Here is an 18,713-nt window from a genome sequence, read left to right as displayed (position 1 = left end):
GTTAACATAAATGAACATGCCCATGCTGTTTATTTCTCAGAAACAAAGGTCGCGTTATCTTCCGAGAGAAGCTTCTTGGTTGGATGAACGAACAACTGCTGGTGGAATACTCCAAATGGATGATGATTTCAATACTGCAGAGCCTGGTTTTGGACAGGTGATGCCTGGTGCAGAATTCCGACTTGTTACCTCCCCAAGGCAGTCTTGTTGCACTGGTCAGGCTTTCTGTGAGGGCTGTGCTTCAGGAGAACTTCCCTGCCTGGGGTGGGGGGCCAAGAAAGCCTCCTGCCTGCTTGGTTGCAGCCCGGGAAGGAGCAAGGCCAAGCATCTTCTGGATGTTCTGCAAGAACAACAAAGAGCAGGATATCATCACACCATGGTGAAGGAAACAAAGAGGAATACCAACTCTGCTCACAGAATAGCTGGGGTTGGAAGGAACTTCTGCACACCATCCAGTCCAACCTCCCCAGCCAAGGCAGGGTCACCTGGAGCAGGTGACAGGAACGTGTCCAGGCAGGTTTTGAATGTCTCCAGAGAGGGAGACTCCACACCCTCCCTGAGCAGCTGTTCCAGTGCTCTGCCACCCTCATTGTAAAGGAGTTCTTCCTCATGTTGAGGTGGAACTTCTTGTTGTTTAGTTCATGGCCATTGCTCCTCATCCTGTTGCTGGGCACCACTGAAGAGTCTGGCACTATCCTCTTAAAACCCACCTTTGAGATATTTATATAATGAGATCCCCTCTCAGTCTTTTCTTTGGACTAAACAGGCCCAGCTTCTTTAGTCTCTTCTCGTTAGAGATGTTCCAGACCCCAAATCATCTTTGTGGTCTCTGGATTCTCTCCAGTAGCACAAGTAAAACCTCCCCACTTGTTTCAACAGAGTCAGGTTGTCACCCACATAGTCCTATCCATCTGGCTACTGTATAATGAACCTCTCTCCCTATATGTTCAAAACAGCTCAGCATGGAGCCAGACAGCCACCCACAAGAGAGAGCTGGGCCATTCCTCCCCACCGCAACAAAAGCCTCTGAACAGCAAATGCATATTTTGGATGAAGATTCTTTCCCATTTCCAACTACACACCCCACAGTCAGCTGTCTTTACACACACGATTAACATACAGTATCATTGCAATTTAACTGCAGTGCAGGTTCCCAACACCTGCCCAAGGGCAGACCCCACAGCACTTGGTTTTCCCAAATTCCAAAAAGCGCTGTTGATGGTGGCTATGGGAGCTGGAGGCTCTGCGGGCTGGCAAGGAAGGCTCTCTCCTAATGCAGCCAGAATTTGGGGCAGCAGCAGGGCAACCACAGTGAGTGCCAAGTGCAAGTCAGGAGCTTAGTCCCAGAATTAACATGAATGCCAGTGCTGCACACAGAACAATGGGGCGCTGGAGACATGCAGCATAACAGGACATATGGAGCAAACCCCAAAACCTGACTATTGGAATGACCTCCCAAGCAGGGTGTTTCAGTGGAAAACAACAAACAGGGGAAGATTTAATTGGCAGAGCCAGGCATAAGCCAAAAACTCACAGTAGAATATTTAAATTTGAACGGTTTTTTTGATTTTTCTGAATTTCCTTTAAATTTCACAACAGTGCAACTACAAAGAGCCATCAGTTCTTTCAGCTTCATCTTTCACTGTAAGGAACTCCAGCTCAAGATGCTGCTCCTGCAATGCTGGCAAACATGGACATCTGATGCAGGGGAAAGAAGAAAACAACTGTGTCCTCCTTGTGTCACCACCTGATTGCTGGCTATCGAGACAACAAAAGGAGGAAGGAGGATTCTCTTCAAACCTGAGGATTCTCTCCAAAAAAACTGTCAGGATAGGTCAGACTGCAAGGTCACAGAGCTCTTGCACTTCTTTATCATGGAAGGAGCATAAACTAAAACAAACAAACAAACAAAAAAACCCACAAAAAAACCCCCCAAAACAACAACAACAAAAAACCCCCCACAAAACCAGATCATTTTTCAATTCCACAGTAGCTAAAATAAAATAAAATCAAATCAGGATTGATTCCAGCTGGAGATTATGAAAAGGAAGGTTTCAGCCCACAAATAAGGAACACATGAAGAGGAATTGCATCAGGTTTAGTCCATGGCATACAAAAGCCAGCCACTGGTTGATGTTCAGCAACTGAATATGTATGAGAGCATTAACTCCATCCTGTGGTTCCTCTTAGTGGTTCTTTGACCAAGACACGGATAGGAAAGAGGAAACGAGCAGTCAAGGGACAGACCCAGCAACACCAGAGGGTGCTGCAGAGCCAGGACAGGACTGGTGTCCTGTCAGCTTCCTACCGGCTCATCCGCGGAGCAGATATCCTAGCAGGGATCCATGGAACCGAGAAAGTGTGCACTGCCTCCTCCCTGCTCCTTTATGCACGAAGAGAGAGGAGAACTGGGGTGCTAAAGTTTCTTCCAACTGCTTGAAGAGGAAGAGAGATGACTGTCTGTCTGTCTGAATTCCAGACTACCGACATTGTCCAGCATTACCCTTCCATGCAGGCTCCCTCCCTGCTCTGGAAGGCAGAAAGCATCACACACTACCTCCAAAGCAAGTTTTGCTGGACAGCAATCCTGAAGTCTACACAGCTGGAAACACCAGGGATGGGTCAAGGTCCAGCAGAAACTTTATCCCACCTGCTGTGGGCCATGTTGGACAAGGAAATCTGCGGAGTCTACTTCCAACACAAGCACGACCATCACCCTCAGGAGCAGGGAGGGAAGAGTAAGATTTAAGGATCGAAATCCCTCATTTGAATTCTCCTGATCTTTCCTCAAATGAGAGCAGGAAGGACAGGAGCTGCTCCTACTTTTGTCTTCAAATCCACAAGGGACCTCAGACAAGGCAGCAAGTGTGGCTCCCTGCTCTAAGACCAGGCTCTGTAGGAAAATGCAATCCTGGCAGTAGGGATAATTGCTGGCTCCCCCTCCCACTGGGAACACATTTCAGTGAGAAGCAGCCTAATCTACAGTTCAGATGCATGTGAAAAGGAAGTGAAGAGCAGCAAAAGCCCCAGCAACAGCAGCATATCCCTCTTCCCAAACAGCACAGGTGAAGGCTGGGAGCTCAGAACCAGGAGCAGGGACAGAGGATGTAACCCTGACACTGCACCTCCCACCCAGACCAGCAGCAGACTTTCCCAGCTGAAACCCAACAGCTCAAGGACCCTTGGAAGGCCTCTCCCAGCAACCCTCCTCTCTCCAAACAGGAAGGCAGGAGGAACTAGGGGACAGGATTTACGTGCCAGGGAGAGCTGGGAACAGTGCAAAGGAAGTTACTCACTGCGAGGTGACTATTTTCGGAGATGATGGCCAGGTCACAGGCAGCAAAGCTTCCCAGTGTTTGAAGAGTTTATCATCCCCACATGAAGAGAGTCCCTGATGCTGCTCCTGCCTGTCCCACTAATGTCAGTTTAATCACTGCCCAGGCAGTCTCCCACCCCCACAGACTCCCCTGCATTTCCCACCAGGTCGCTGGTTTTTCATACACACAGGAGTTCCTGCTCTACCTCTGAGCTCCACAGGAACATCTCTCTTCCTTGTCTTTGATGGTTTCCCAGGCAGCTCCAGGATTTAAGGAAAGACTGAGGGACTATGGTCTCCTTGCTTTGTTCACAACCTGTTCCCTGATTTTTGAAATACCTCCACTTCTCCTCTTCTGTCAGCAGCATGAAGCCAGACACCAACTCCCACACCAGTTGTCCTCCCTTGGGCCAGCACCTGTTTTGAAGCCAACCTGGCAAGATTTCCCCTTCTGCACACAGTGAAATACAAAGGATCACAAAGCCTTCACCTCCAAGGTCATTGCAAGCACTAAGGTACAAGTCTTTGGCACCATTTTAAGCCCTTAATTACTTTCTTGCCCTCTCCCCCTGGCCTGTCACAGCTTCGAAGTCCTCTTCCCAATGCTGTTATCACCTAGGTTCTTTCAAATAGGAATAAAGCCAAGAGCAGGATGCCAGCAGCAATCACAGCTTCAGTTCTGACCTCTTGTGCAAACTAACATATCCCTGCCCTTCCCTCCAGGTAGTAAGGAGGAAGAAGCTGAGCTGCCTGACAGCAGGAGAAGTGCAGGAATTGTTAACCATGATCATGTAGATAAGGCAGCACTATGAAGACTGCAGTCTCACACCCTTCTCCAAAGCAATAAACTCACTCCCCTCTTCCACAGGGACATCAGCAGGAACTCTCAAGCACAAGGGCAATTTTTTCCCAGAATTTTAATGGAAAGACCAACCCACTGCAAAGAGCTTGGCATTTCTGCCCCTCAGTTCATGCTGCCCAGCTATTTCACCATATAAAACATCAGGAAATGCCTGAACTAACCACAGGAATTATATTTTTGGACAAAAAATTGAGGGATTTTTCAGCAAGAGAGTCCCCCAATCAACCCAATGGGTGCAGAAAAATCTTGCTACCACTAATTAATTTGCTATCATGATCTGCAACACTTAAAAGAAAGGACTTTCCATGTAACAGGTAACACAGAGCAGCACCAGCCAAGATTGCCTGAAGGAACAGCATCAGACCAAAGCATCCCAGGAATTCTGGAAGGTGATCCTAAGAGCTAAATATATCTCAGTGCTTTCAAAGCAGCAAACACTGCTCTAGTTACTGCGAAGTGAAAGTCTGTCTTGCAGCAAACAGAGCAAAGAAGCCCCTGCCTGTCCTTTGGTGAAGCTTGGCCTGCTTGGAGTAAGGAGTGCCCAGATGAACCTCCAGGTGATCCTTTCAGCATAAATAATTCTACAGTTCATTATCTGCTTTTGCATAGGACCAGATTGGGATTCATTTCAGCACAAGTACCCAATACAAAGGGCTATGGAAAATTCCACTCACCAGCATGCAGTTTGTGACTAAAGGAATTCTGTGCTATGGAGCTGCTCTGTCAAGCTCACCCCAGCTTCTGGCATTACACACCACTTTCCTTTGGTGATCTGCTTTTAATCTTTCTAAGTCCCCTAGTCTAAGATTCCTTGGCACCCCTGAGGAAAAGCAACAAGTGGGTCAAGGAGAAAAGCAGCAAGAAGTCAGGAAGTGAATCAAAGAAAAGGGAAATACAAATACAGAAGAGAAGGTAATTTGCAGCTAGTTGCACCAGCATTCATCCAGAGTCTATTAACTTATCCCCAGCCCCCAAGGGGGAACTGGAAAACAAAACAGACTTCTTGTTCCACTGCGAAGGCCCTCTTGTCCTCACCAGACATTCTTGCTACTTGAGCTGCCAGTGAACCTTCCTGAACGGATCCCTTATCCTCACTGATATCCTCACCCTCTTCCAAAAGACAGGACTATGGAGCTTTGCTGGAGAGCTCTGTGGAGCACACTCTCAGCTTACCATACCAGACCCCCTCTCTGTGTCACGTCCCTAATGCTGGGAGAGACTTGACACCAAAGGTACAGTTCTTAAGACTCTGAAAAAAAATCAGGCATCCAGCAAAAACAGGAAGGACAAACCCAAAAGAGGAGCTTTAACTCTTTCCTCACTTTTCTAGCAACTTTATGGACTGATGAAACTTTTATAGAGCTGCAAGCCACCTAGGAAGTTTCCCCTTAAGATGCTGCTGTTTGTAAAGATGCACATATTGCTGTAAAAGTTGTAATTACTAAGAAGTAGGATTTAGATCAGCTTCTGATGGAGACAATCTCTTGGTATGGCAATCCACAAAGTTATCACACAAGTCAGGAATCCATTTCTGCCAACTCTGTCCTAGAGCCCTGGTGCATGTCTCCAGAGCCAAGTCTTCCAAGCCTGTCCAGGACAGCGACTGTTTTAAAGATCCCACCCAGAATTGCTTTGAATATGAGGCACAGAAATGAAGACAAAGAAACCACAAACAGATCCAAGATTATACATGCAATACTCCTCTTCCTGGATGGGGGTGTGCTTTTCCTGCTCCAGGGAAAGTGTACTCACCTGTCTGATTGACATAGTGCAGAGAATGTAGAGGAAGATGAAGGAGCAGTCAGTGTAATCCTCACCCAGGAGGTTGCGGTGGGAGAGACCTTGGATGTACGAGAGGGGGATAAACGGAAGCTTTGCCACCACTCGGCCATCAAATCTGAAAAAGAGAGCACTGGATCACCACTGGAGACAGCAAAAGAGCTTTTGGATACAGAAAGAACAAGTGAGCATCTTCAACAGGCCACCAGAGCAGGTAAGACCACATGGAAGGCTAAAAAACCTTGCTGCCTTCTCCAGCCCCTCTCCATAGACTACACCAGGGAGGATAAAGACATCTCTCTCTCCAAGCCCTCCACACTCAACCATCCACAGGGTAGGATTCCCTCAGGAACAGTCTTCCCATAATCAAAGTGTTTCCTAGTGATTTAAGTGATCAACTGGATAAGCTGCTGGTTCATGAAATCTTGGTGTTTTGCAATTTTCTGGTGCATTTTATTTCAAAGTCAGATTTAGCAGATCACCTCCCAGACCACAGTCAGCACTTCAATAAAAGATGAACGACTGTCACCCTGCTGTATTGCAGTTACTGCAACCAGACAGACCCTTTGCTCAAGCAAAACAGCATTTTTTAAGCAGAGCGTAAATCAGACACCTTTTCCTTCCCTGGAGCAGCTGTGCTCCTCAGGATGCACAAGAGAGCCAGCAGCAGAACACTTAATATTCCCATTTTCTCTGCATTAGCTCTGGAAATGAAGGCAGTGCAGAGGCAGGATGATACTGCATATTCCTAGCAGCATGTCCTGCTCCTGGAATCCCTCCAGGTCCACATTCCAGGGCATTGGGCAGAGTGTGAATTTTGGCCAGTTTGCAAAGATTTCTCCCCCAAGCCAGACAGTCGACCCAATCTTTTGATGTAGATGTGTGTGATGCCTCATCAGCATGTGCATATTTGGATGCTATTTTCTCTGCGTGTGCTAATTTTCAAACAGGTGTTTCTTGTTTCAAGAGATCCTAAATGAGCCTTCTTTCCTGTGGAGATGCATTCACACAGCCACGGCTCAAACACACGCCAGCTTTGTTTACATCTCACAGGCAGTTTGGCAAAAGAGCTTGAAACGGATGTTTATCTCCCTGGAACATCCCCCAGTGGCTTAAAATTCTGCGTTATTCCTGCTGTGAGAATGACAAGTACTTCAGCAGTAGCACCCTGAGGTACCTGCTTTTAATTCCAGCAGGTTTTCACAGTTATGAAGAGGTACTGGAATGTACAACTCTTAGTGTAAGGCAGAGAAGTGATTGCATTAAGAAGTTCCTGGCAATGCAGCCAGAGAAAATTGAGACACATAGAAGGCAAGTCCTCGCCTGGGAGAAATCCATAGTGGCTTGAAGGCCACTGCTGCTGCAGATCTCACTGTCATAATGAATCTTTTAAGCCACAAGTCACTCAGCTGTTTGTCTTGGGCACAGCACTCTGCTCCTTGGGTTTAAACCAGCCTTGCTGACACGTCCATATCCTTCCAGCACGGTCCAACCTGCTGCCCCGTTACTACCAACACTCCAGGAATGACAGCAGATCATCCCAGTGATTTCCATTTTGGCTAAGGTGGCACTTGGCAATAGTGAGATGCTCAGCCAGAGTAGCAGCATCTGCAAAATACCTATCCAAAGCGTGGCACATCATGCTGCTTCCACACAATTCCTACTCCTTTTTTCCCAGAAGCCATGAACTCATTCAAGTGAAGGAAAAGCAGCAAATGTGGCTACAGCCATTGCAGATGTCAGCCACCCTTTTCCTCGTTTTCCTACCACACCCACAGTGCCTCCATAGATACCCCAAACAGGAGTAGCTTCCCAGAGGGAGCCTAGGAACCTCCTGAATCCTTAAGTGAGCAACAAGCAGCTGCTCTTCACACTATGTCAAGAGACTGGACAGTAGAGGAGAACCAGCACCAGCCATTCTGCCAGCTTCAGACAGGGCAGGTACCACCCACCAAAGCTGCCATTTGATGCAGATTCATTGCCTACTTTGGACTGAGACCAAGAACAAATTTTTAATTATCTAGCCCTGAAGGCCACACAGCCAAATCTTTAGATTTTAATTCCATAGCCTCAGCTATTGGCAAGAAAGCTCAATCAGAGAGCTCTCTGGATACTCCTGCTGCTCAGATTCCCTCTAAAGAAAAGAGGCAGTTAAATGAAAGATAAGCCCAAAGGTTCACATCCATTCTCTGTTCAGTAGCATGGTCTCTGTGGGCAGGAATCCTCAAAAGAAGAACAAGACAAATAAACTTAATAGAAGTTTATTGGTTTCTTCTTTTTTTTAAAGTTAATATCTAAGGAAGGAGGAGCCATATAGAATTTAATCCAAATCAACTCCTTCCTAAAGTTCTTAACAAACTTACAGTTCTGTAACACTTGTTAGCCACAGAATACTCAGAACAACTGCCTCTTCCCCCTCTAGGAAAGTGGGCACAGTGGGGTAAAACATTTTTAGTTTGTTTTTCAGTTTGCTTTAGGGGCAGGTGCTGGTGCTTGTATTGTATCCAAAGAGCAAGGTAAGCACTTGGAGGCCTCAAGGGCAGCACTACAAATGCCCCCTCAGACACCTTGCTGCTCACAATGCACCTCCAGCGCTGCTCAGGACTGCAGTGAACTGAGACGTCAGTGACTCAAGACTGTACCAAAATTTTAAAGTCCTCCAGTGCTGGGTTGCTCTGCTCAGAATGCTCAGTGCTGAAGTCTAAGCTGAATAAATAAATGATCCACACAGTGGCACTTCTGTTACTATGTTACCCCATGTTTGCAATTTATCCACCCACAGATCTCCAGTGAAATAACAATTGACAGTATCCTGGGGACTGCCAGCACAGAGGCCAAAGGCTTTGGTGCCCAAGAATGTAAATTTCTGTTTGCAGGGCAAGTATATTGCCCAGATATCAAGCAGCCTCCTAAAGGTTATGCTAATAATATTCATATCATCTTCAGATTTAACTGCCAACAGTTCATATTTCAAGTGAATCAAGTTTTAAAAACCAAGCACAGCCTTTCAGATTTGCATATCTGAAACAAAGCTGTCTATAACTGTGCAAACCAGTTTGGGGTTTCTTATCTGTTTGGTTTTTTAAACTACACCTATCCCAGGTCACTTTTAAAGCAAATGAAGCTTGGAGCCCATGCCTGGACCTGTTTATATCTGGACTGTGATTACCTCAAGTAAGGCAACAACAAACTCTGCAATTACAGCTTATTTCTAAGGGCAAGAGAGCTGACCCAATTTTGTCTGCAAGAGCATTCTTTGGTCATACCATTACAGCAAAGCCAAAGCAGCTGAAGACTGAAGATGTTTGCCTGAGATGTACCAAACTTGCCCTAATCAGGATGTTCCCATGCAGAAAGGATATTAAAGCTGTATCCAGACTGAATGCAATTTGTTCCATTTGGTTGTGTTCAGTACCCAGTGCTCCCTCTTGAGCAGAATGTGCATGGGATGACCAAACCACCACATCTTCATATGAAACATGGATCCATTTATTTATTTATGGTTCTTGGCTGGACAATGTCACTCTTAATACTTCAAGTGATGAAGGGAAGATGGAAAATATATTCACCATAAATATGTAAGAAAAAAATCCAGGAAGTCGATACTTACATGGAGTTAAACATTCCCATCAAGGCAGTGAAGCAGAAGCCAATTGCAAACATGGATTTCATCCTAACCTGCAAGCAGAAAGGTCAGAGATAACCAAAACAACAGGCCCACACTGAGGTATTATGACCTCACACCCTTAAAAACAGTCTTTGTACAGATCATGAAACCAAGAGGGAAAAAGGATGACCCAGGAGACAGAGGGGTTGTAAAAGTGACTGGAGAAGTCCCAAAGAGAAGTCAACAGCTGGGTACAAAGGCAGCCACAGTGTGGCCCACTGATGTAAAGTGCTGCTTCAGGAATCCAAAACCAAAAAGTGCTCAAGAATTGTCCCGTTACCTTGCACAGGCTGGTTTTATTTTTTCCTTAAACCTATAAACCCATCAGGGGGATTCCCAGGGGATCCCCAGCAGGGAATCATTACAATGACCAGAGTTATAGGAAGCCACAAAAATTAATTCTGTGAAAAACATAATGGAGACTTATAAAGATGAAAATAGCTAAGGTTTGGCATGAGATGAGGCAGTAACTGCTGGAGAACTCTGTGGCTCATACTAAAATCTGTAGTTATTAGAGAAAATCCAGAAGGACCTTTCCAGAGGAAAAGCAGCTATGTCTGCCAAGTGAGCAAAGTCCTTCTGTTGGAAAACTGACTGAAATCTTCAGCAGCTGGGAACTGGCTTTAAATTTTCATACCATTGACAAGTCCCTGTTGTTATTCTTCAGTTTCTCTTCTTGTCTCTCTGGAAAGACAAAAACAACTGTTATAATCAGTTATGTCAACCTAGAAACCAAAGTGTTCTCATTTCCAGGAAAACTTAACCTCTCTGGCTCTCCAAACAAACAACACTTCCAAAATCAACTCCAGCTCTCTTTGCCAGACAGTAGAAAGTGAGAAGCTGTACGTAGCCAACTGCTTCTCCACCACAGCAACATGCAGTAAGTCAGGCACAAAGAGAGAGGGCAGCTGGAATCACACATTCAGCACTTTTGAAAGAAATGCACCCAATGTCAGATTAGCTAAATCAACCAACTTACACAGGAGCATGAGCACTGCTGCCAGGAAATAGAGACAGTGCCCCTCTACCACAGTTCCCAAACGGAGCAGTAATCAATTTGCTGCACACCATCATAAATACATTGATTAAGTAAGGATTTCCTTTTGGAGGTCTCAAAAGCGAAAACCATGCACAGAGCTGGGAGCTGCATCTCAGCAACACCAACATCCTCCTGGTCTTAGCAATGAATTTTGCGCCCTTCTCACATCTAGGAGATTCTCCAAAGAGGAAAGAGATTTCCTACATGAAATTCAGTAATGAGTGTATTACTGTGCTTTGCAGAAAATACTTTCATTGGAAATTTAGTCTGTCCTTAAATCACCACAGACTTCAAAGATACTCAGATTTTCAAGCAGGCCTTTTCCGTGTCCCTCATTGGAGGGCTGCTCTGGCCTTCAGTAATACCCGCTATCTCTCACCTGTCCTGTCCCACACCCCCATCATTCCTTGTGCTCCTCTCAGACTGAGGATCCAGAGGGGCAGCCAGGGCTGGGAAGCAACAGCCAGCTGAAGTAAGGATGTGAATAATGAAGGAATATCCAAATAACAGCATGAGTGAAGAGGGGAGGATGCAGAAGGACTGCCAAGGGCTATCCAGCATGGGAGTTTCAAGAGATCCCCACTGAAGTTCCAGTACAAGAGGCCCACAGCTCAGAAGCTCCACAATGCTCTCCCAAGTCCCTGCTAAGCACAGGGACTCATAGTCAGTGTTACTAAAAGCAATAGCAACATCCCTACCCAATTTCTTAGAACTCTCTTTGCTATTTCCATTTGCTCCTAAATACAAACCTTCCAGACACCTGCTTCCTGATCCAGGTGGAAAGTTTTGTCTTGGGATATTTCAGCAACCACAGGCCAGCTCTTCAGGAATCACATTTGGCACAAATACTTGTTTTTTCCCCTCTGTTGCATAACTAGCCATCTATTTAGGTGGGCTAAAGGTTACATAGAGGAAAGAACACAGCCTTGATTGCCCAATATACCTGACCTATCTCTCACCTATTTCTACAGATTCAAAATGAACATATTCTGGGTGATCTACCAACTTTATATAAATGGCCTGTTCCCGCCCAGCACATACATAAACAACCTGTTAAGTACTTTGCTGGGTACTTTACAGCTGGGTAAAGGCACAGAGAAAGAGGACTGAGTTAATAAGCAGCTCCCTGGCATCCAAAATCATCTTATTCTGGTCATTGGAACACAAACCATGAGGATACAGGGATACAGATTTGCCAGGACTGGGGTTTTTGTTTTGTTTTGCTGTCCATCCAGCACTCATGTGGGCTCCTGGGATTGTCACTATTTTTTCTTCCAAAGGCACATGGACAGAGAGAGCAGTAGCAAGGTGTAAGCTAACAAAATAGCTCCTTAAACTGAAATAAGAGAAGGCTACACCAATGGCTAAAGGTGTCCTGTTCCAGCAGTGTCAAAGATGATTTAGACACAGTGTGACAACTGGTTCATTTTACTGTTAAAAATAAAGTTTTGCAAGTAGGAAACACCAAAGTAAGCTTTCCCAAGTAACCTTCCCCCACCTCCTTATGCACATGCATGATTCAACCCTTATGAAACCAAGTAATATCATCCACACACCTTCTGTCTTACTCTATGCACCGAACAGATAGCAACTGAGGTAGGTCTGTATCACAGCTGTTACTTATCCATAAAGCCTCAGTTCAATATTTACTTTTTGTTAACTAAAATGGTAGAACTTGGAAGAACTCCAGCACAAGTAGATTTGCTGTGACAACAATGGCCCATCTTGCAGAATGATTTGACATCCAGTAAGTTACTGAGATCAGAGATTTCAAAACCATTTAACAGCTGTGAGTCATTTTCTTGAAGTCCAGTGTGACATTTAGGATCTGATTTTTCAGAAACACCAAGAATTCATCTTTGCCTGAGCACAAATGAATACTCAAGTTACACAGCACTAGTAAAGGAAAAAAAAAAAAAAATCAGTGTCAGAATCTTAGGCTTGGCCAGCAAGCATCACAGCAAACAAAATCAGTGGTCACTTCCTAAGTTCTGATCTCTGTCCCTTTGTGCTTTTTCATCTGCAAAACAAGATTATTTCAGTGTATAAAAATTGGTGGAGCATCTGAAGTCCTCAGATTCTACTGTTTATTGGTTTAATCCAAGCACAAGTAAAATACTGTCTGCTAGGAACACAGCTTGGATGGTGCCCTGCAAAAAAGTCATTGTCACACTTCTTTTATTTAATGTTATCTGTAGTTGTTACATATGATCACTTTCAAAGTTGCCTTATCCATCAAGCAGTGTTCATCCCACGCAGGGATTAGTCAAGATTAAGAACTGAAATGCACAAGAGGAAACATTTTGGCTCATGTCCCTTCAGGAATCTAATGACAGCAGGTTTTCTACCTAGGAAGAACTGTTTGAAGATGTGTTTATAATTCCCAAGCTTTGTACAGATCAAATGACTAATCCAGCTACCTGGTGTTACAGAGGAATGAGGAAACCAACTCCCAGGAGCTCTCAGAACTGTTCCTGACATGATCTCTGTAATAATTTAACTGAGCTTTGCTGCATGTTTGGAGTCCTGCAGATAGCAGAACTTCCTAAAACACATGTTCCTTTAGACATCTCTTTACATTGTTCTTGCTTAGTTCAGTACTTAAAGAGTTACCCTAACCCAGAAAGAATTCAGCTTGCAGACAATGAAAAAGAATAGAAAAATAAATCACTGCCTAAAATTGAGAAAAACTAATTAATCAAACTTGAAATTAATCTAAGCACAGTTACAGTTAACATGAACACCTTCAACTCTGAAATGTTCAAATGAAGGGGAAAAAAAAGATCCAAAATAAGAGTTCCTATAGTTACTGTAAGCTGCCAGTGCACTGCAGCAAAGAGCTTTGACATCTAGAATTAGTAACACCCATGGATATCAAGGCTAAAATGGGAGAAAAAAATCAGGGAGCTCAGCAAGAGGTGCTGCTCCTCTCAGTGATCTGCCCATTTGATCAAAACCACCAGGAAGCTGGGTATCTCTGGCCTTGGCAGAGTAAGGCAAATGAATAAATAGCCTTGAAAGGAAGGAAAAGATAATCACTTCCATCAGTTTCTCAACTTCCCACCATTTTTGAGGCACCATTCTTACCTATCTTCTTTTTCTGCTGTCGGCCTGCTGATTCAGTTATCGTTTCCTTCTTCTTTTCCACTGCAAAATGAAAAGATATTCCATCATTTCTGCACAGTGATACCACCACTCCTTTTCCACACACCAAACATTAAGTAATTAATTCCTTTGCAGAACAGGGGCACAAAAAACAGCTAAGTATGACTAAGAACATATTCAGAATCAAGAAATTATCAACTACCCAGGCTGATTACACCAATCACTTAAAAACTGTAATAAAAAAAAAAATTCAAAACCCTGGATAAGATACAAACATATTTAAAGGGTTAATTTTGAACTCTGTCAAGAGCCCATTACATTGTGGACTGAGCAGTCTGGGGACAATTTTGGCTCAACTGACCCTTGCTGATTTGTCATTAGTATTAAACAGTACTTTTGATTCAGCAAGTGGAATGAAAAGAGCTTTGTGGCAAGCTCTGTTCCCAATTATCTGCAGTGGGAAGCAGAATACAGGAAAGCCTGTGTTCTCATACATCCCTTCTTCACAGGCAGGCACTCTCAAGGGAAATGCTGTCCAAGCAGTCAGCCACAGCCTCTCCACTCTTCAATTAATTAGTACTGAAGTATTTCCAATATTTTAAAGTAGGAGCCTAAGTTCAAAGGTACTAAAACCCCAAATCAGACATGCACCAAGCACCTGCAACCAACCACCACTGCAGCAAACCAGGCTAACAGAGCCAGCACAGGGAACTGGGAACACAGTAAATGTGCTGCTCAGCTGCAAATGAGGTTCTGAGACAGCAAAAAGGGCTTTTTCAGGAAGCAAGAGACATTTTTCATCAAGACCTATAACAAGAATACTCCAAGAAGCAAGGATAATGAAGCATGACCCTGGTCTAACAACAGATAGCAGCCTTTTTTTACTTTAAACTCTTTACATTTATGCAAACTGCATGTACCATATCTACTCTACCAGCAAAGAGCCTTGGCTCATCGTTAGCTCACAGACACCTGAGTGCTAGGGCTCCCCTCCCTCATGAAGTAATAGCTCAACACAAACCCTCCAGCCCTGATTTCACAGAGGAAATGAAGACAGCCAACCTTCCAAGCCACACCAGGATCTGTAGTGCTGCCTTACAAAATGCCCGTGTGTCAGTCACAACTGCTCAGAAAATCACACCAGCCCAGACAAGTCACCTAAACATCACCCCCCCCATGGCAATGGAGTGAGACACAATTGCTTTTCCCAAAGAACATGAATATCTCTTGTGGGCAGGCTAGCACAGTGAGGAAAACAGGGAGCTTGTGTCCCTTGGGAATACTGGAGAGAGGTGTCCAGATGACACAATGCACCCAGTGCTCACAGAACACTGTCTCCAAAACCTTCCTTATGCCAAATCCAGATGGGGAAACCTGATCAGTCCATCCTCCCTGGTCCACATAACCCCATGGCCCCAGCTCTAAACAATGCTATTAAGCCTTATGCCAACCACGAGGAACTCCCAACTCCAATTTCCTTAGGACTGTTGGGCAGTCTCTAAAGCCTGTCCGTGGGAACCTTAATGTCAACACATCAGAAATTCCAGGGACAGCCTTCAGCCTTGCAAGTTTACCCCCACATTTACCCAGAACAATCCCTACATCGGCCTCAGACAATGCTGAGCCTCTGCCTAGGAAGGAGAGGACAGGAAGAGATGAAACTAAGGAGTAACAATGTCTGCTCAAGCACACTGCTCAAGCACACTGCTCAGCCCCTTTGTTTTTGCCAAACGACTCTCACGGGAGAGCCTGAAGATCTTAAATGTGTTTTTTCCTGTTTCAGATGTGTTAGATAACAGTTGAAAGGTGGGGTTCAAGTGGTCCACTTGGCAAGTTGTAAGCCCTCAGGTCAGCCAGCTGTCCTCAGCACAAGAGGGGAATGGAAAAAAGCAAAGCTGAATTTTTACTGACTCTTTATTCAGCTTTACCTTTTTTTTTTGTTGGGGGTGAGGAATCAAACAAGGAGATCAGAAACTAATTGAGATGCATGAACCTCACATCATTCCCTTCACAAATGATAGCCTAGATACCTGGAGAGCTATAAAAGCAAACAGCATTAAACTCTTACAGCAATCATTAGGCCTAGAGATTAAGCCCTGCTAACTGCTCTCAGAATTTAACAGCACAAACAAGAGAGGACACTAAGTTTGCAGCTGGGTTTCAACTCCTTCTCTAACTTGCTCTTCTGGGGCTAATTCTATCCTACACCTAGGACAAGTGGGATTCAACTGAGGCAGGCAGAGATGCAATCCCCATCTGCTACTGCTGTGGTGACAAAAGCCCCTAATGTCGGAGCTGTAACACAAACATGACTATACTTCAGCTCCTCAGTTTATATTGCCCAGAGGAAGGCTGGAATAAGATGGGCTAGTAAGAGCAAAATGTGATAATATTGTTCTCTCAAGCATTAAAAACCACTGACACCACAATGAAACACTTCTAAGGTAAAACTAGGTCTATTTTGGCCCCAGTTGTCGTGTGCTGTCTCTTACTGCTGTAACTTGGGTAGGGTGTACACAGTTGAGTTTAAAAAGCCAGAATTTCTCCTCTGCAACTTGGCTTCTGATACAGACAGGTCCATTTAAACACTCCATGCTCCCCCCTGTTTACCATTTCTCTTAATATTTGATGCAGATCTTCTGACTGCTCATCCTCAGCTCCTTTTTCCCTTCTTCCCTCATCCTTTGTTTACCCCCTCCCAGACCTCTCGGACCTCCTCTCTATGGAATGAACCTGGGACTTATTTCCTAATCAGTTCTATTTGCTTCCAGTTTACATTAGGATAATTTGTTTTTACGTCAGCTGATTGCTCAGACCTTTCTATGATGGCTTTGTCTTTACTCATTCCCCACCATTAATCACCATTTTTAATCTTTACATAAAATGCTTTCCTCTCATGATATTCATTATTCAACCCCAGTTCCCTCTTCCTACAGGCCTCAAATTCTCCTCTTCACCCCTGAAAGATGGAAATTGCACCTTTGAAGATATTTCAGGCATTTATTTCAGACACTGGCTACTCATGTTCAGAAAAAAAGATGCCAGTACCAATCTCTTACTCCCTCCTGTCCTCCATTGACAGGAGGGGTCATTTAGACAAGGCAAAAGGTCTTTGGCTGAGCTTCCTCCAGTAAAAGACCAGAATTAAGGACATAAACAAGCCTCTGATGAGTACTTACATTTCTTGCTCTGCTTTTCCACTTCAGCCTTTAATCTCTTGTATTTGTCTGTCCGATAAACCAGCACCCAAGTTATACCTGAAATAAACACTCAGCCAGTAACGAGGTAAGAAAAAACCTCCTGCAATAATACTGATATTAGTGAGCAAATCCATATGCACAAATTAAACTTTATGTCTATAAAACTCCGTTATAACACAACCAAGGGAGCACAGAGCACCAGCAAGCTGTACCATCCCCTTTCCTTCAAATCCCCTTCCCAAGTTCCATGTAAAATGGAACTGTAAAATAAACTATGAAATGAGCTACAGATTTAAACTAAAAAAACTTTTTGGTTTTTACTTTTATTGATAAACTATGTACAAAATAAACTCTACAATAAACATCTTCAGTTTCAGTTCGTGCCCAGTTCATTACCAGCTTCAGTTTCTTCATGCTCAACAAGCTGTTGCTCACTTTAAAATTACAGGTTGATTAAGGCAATAAACATCTGTGTGCTCTACATTTCCACACCTAACTAAGGCCTGAGGAATAATTTCTTCTCCTACTAGGACCTCTCTGTAAGTAGCATCACATTTTGGAAACACAAATTAGGTTTTAGGCTAGAAGAGACCTCGAGAGATTCTCCAGTCTAAATCCTTGCATTTAAACATAACAAAACCCAGTTGTGCCACAAGTGCAGAACCACTGGTTTGTGAGCACTTCACTGTCAGCCCCTACACAAAGCTTCTGGCACCTTGTTTGGTTTTTTGGCTTTGGTTTGACAGCAGGGCCATGCTGCTGAGTCCCTGGACTCACCAGCTGCAGAGAAAGGAACCCTGTAAACACTTCTGAAGTCAGCACAGCCTCATGCTGTGAAAGGCAGAGGATGTGCAAACCTTGTAACCCCAAAAGCCATGCACCAGGGCTCCTAGAAGGCCAGATTCCACCGGGGATTCTCCCTGCCCTGGGATGCACAGAGATGGTGCTTTGCAGCTGTGGGATGAAGATTTGAGGACAGAATGGATAAAAGGGATTTGGGGATACACACAATGTCAGAAAGGGGACCTCTGACCTGTGACTATCCCAAAAGGCACCTATCCAACACTTCCTTAAAAAACTGCCCCTATTTCAACCATTCAAATATAAACAACCTTTTCAAGCAGCTTAAGCCACCATCATTGCAAGGTCAGGAGACTTCTTCACATCCTTCCCACAACATCTACTGGGGAAAACCACTATGTCCTCTTTCATCCTCCAACAGCCTCCCCCCCTTCTGGAGGGAACAACCCCCATTCCCACCGCTTTGCGCCAGAGGTCAGAGCTGTTCGGGGGTGATTCACTGCTGTCCTCTCGGGTGCCCGTGAGGAGGTTCAGGTGACCCCGAGCCACCGAACCCCGTTTCACAGCCCCTTTACGCTGCTCTTCGCCCCCTCCCCAGGGCCCCCAATGCCGCCCCTTCACCCGCTCCCTGCCAGCGCTCGAGGGAGCTGCCGGCCGCCCTCCGGACACAGCCGCGCCCTCCCCGGCGCACCCTCCCCGGCTCACCCTCGGCTAGCAGCGCGGTGCAGACGGAGATGAACACGATGAGGAGGGTGTCGGCGAACATAGTGCTCATAGTGGTGCCACCACCGCCCCCGACCCGGCAACACCGCCGCGCACCCGGAAGTGCACCCGCCACCCGGAAGCCGTTTTTCCCCGCTGCTTAGCAACGCCCGGAAGCGACTACCTGCGCTCCCGGCTGGCGTTACCGGCTGCGAATGAAGCCGAGGGACCGGCGAGGGGCG

General features: G+C 45.1%; 1 protein-coding gene across 1 annotated transcript; it reads right to left on the bottom strand.

Annotated features, from left to right (window-relative positions):
- Positions 1-11: 11 nt before the first annotated feature.
- TMCO1 (transmembrane and coiled-coil domains 1) lies at positions 12-18,621 on the bottom strand. The gene is made up of 7 exons (XM_032118678.1): positions 18,475-18,621; positions 16,948-17,025; positions 13,751-13,810; positions 10,262-10,308; positions 9,568-9,635; positions 5,931-6,075; positions 12-340 (listed from the first exon to the last, which is right to left on the bottom strand). Exons 1-7 carry the CDS (start codon positions 18,542-18,544, stop codon positions 242-244), a joined length of 567 nt encoding a protein of 188 aa, XP_031974569.1. The 5' UTR covers positions 18,545-18,621; the 3' UTR covers positions 12-241.
- Positions 18,622-18,713: the final 92 nt, after the last annotated feature.

Source organism: Corvus moneduloides, chromosome 9, assembly GCF_009650955.1.
Source record: "Corvus moneduloides isolate bCorMon1 chromosome 9, bCorMon1.pri, whole genome shotgun sequence".
Taxonomy (NCBI): Eukaryota; Metazoa; Chordata; class Aves; order Passeriformes; family Corvidae; genus Corvus; species Corvus moneduloides.
Note: the sequence above shows the minus strand (reverse complement) of the source record. Positions and strands in the feature narration are given on the sequence as shown.

Coding starts and splice junctions, on each gene's coding strand:
- TMCO1 (XM_032118678.1), bottom strand. CDS start 18,544: ATGAGCACTATGTTCGCCGACACCCTCCTCATCGTGTTCATCTCCGTC. Junction 17,026..18,474: donor CACCGCGCTGCTAGCCGAGG/GTGAGCCGGGGA, acceptor TGTTTATTTCAG/GTATAACTTGGGTGCTGGTT. Junction 6,076..9,567: donor ATGGGAATGTTTAACTCCAT/GTAAGTATCGAC, acceptor TCTCTTTTTCAG/ATTTGATGGCCGAGTGGTGG.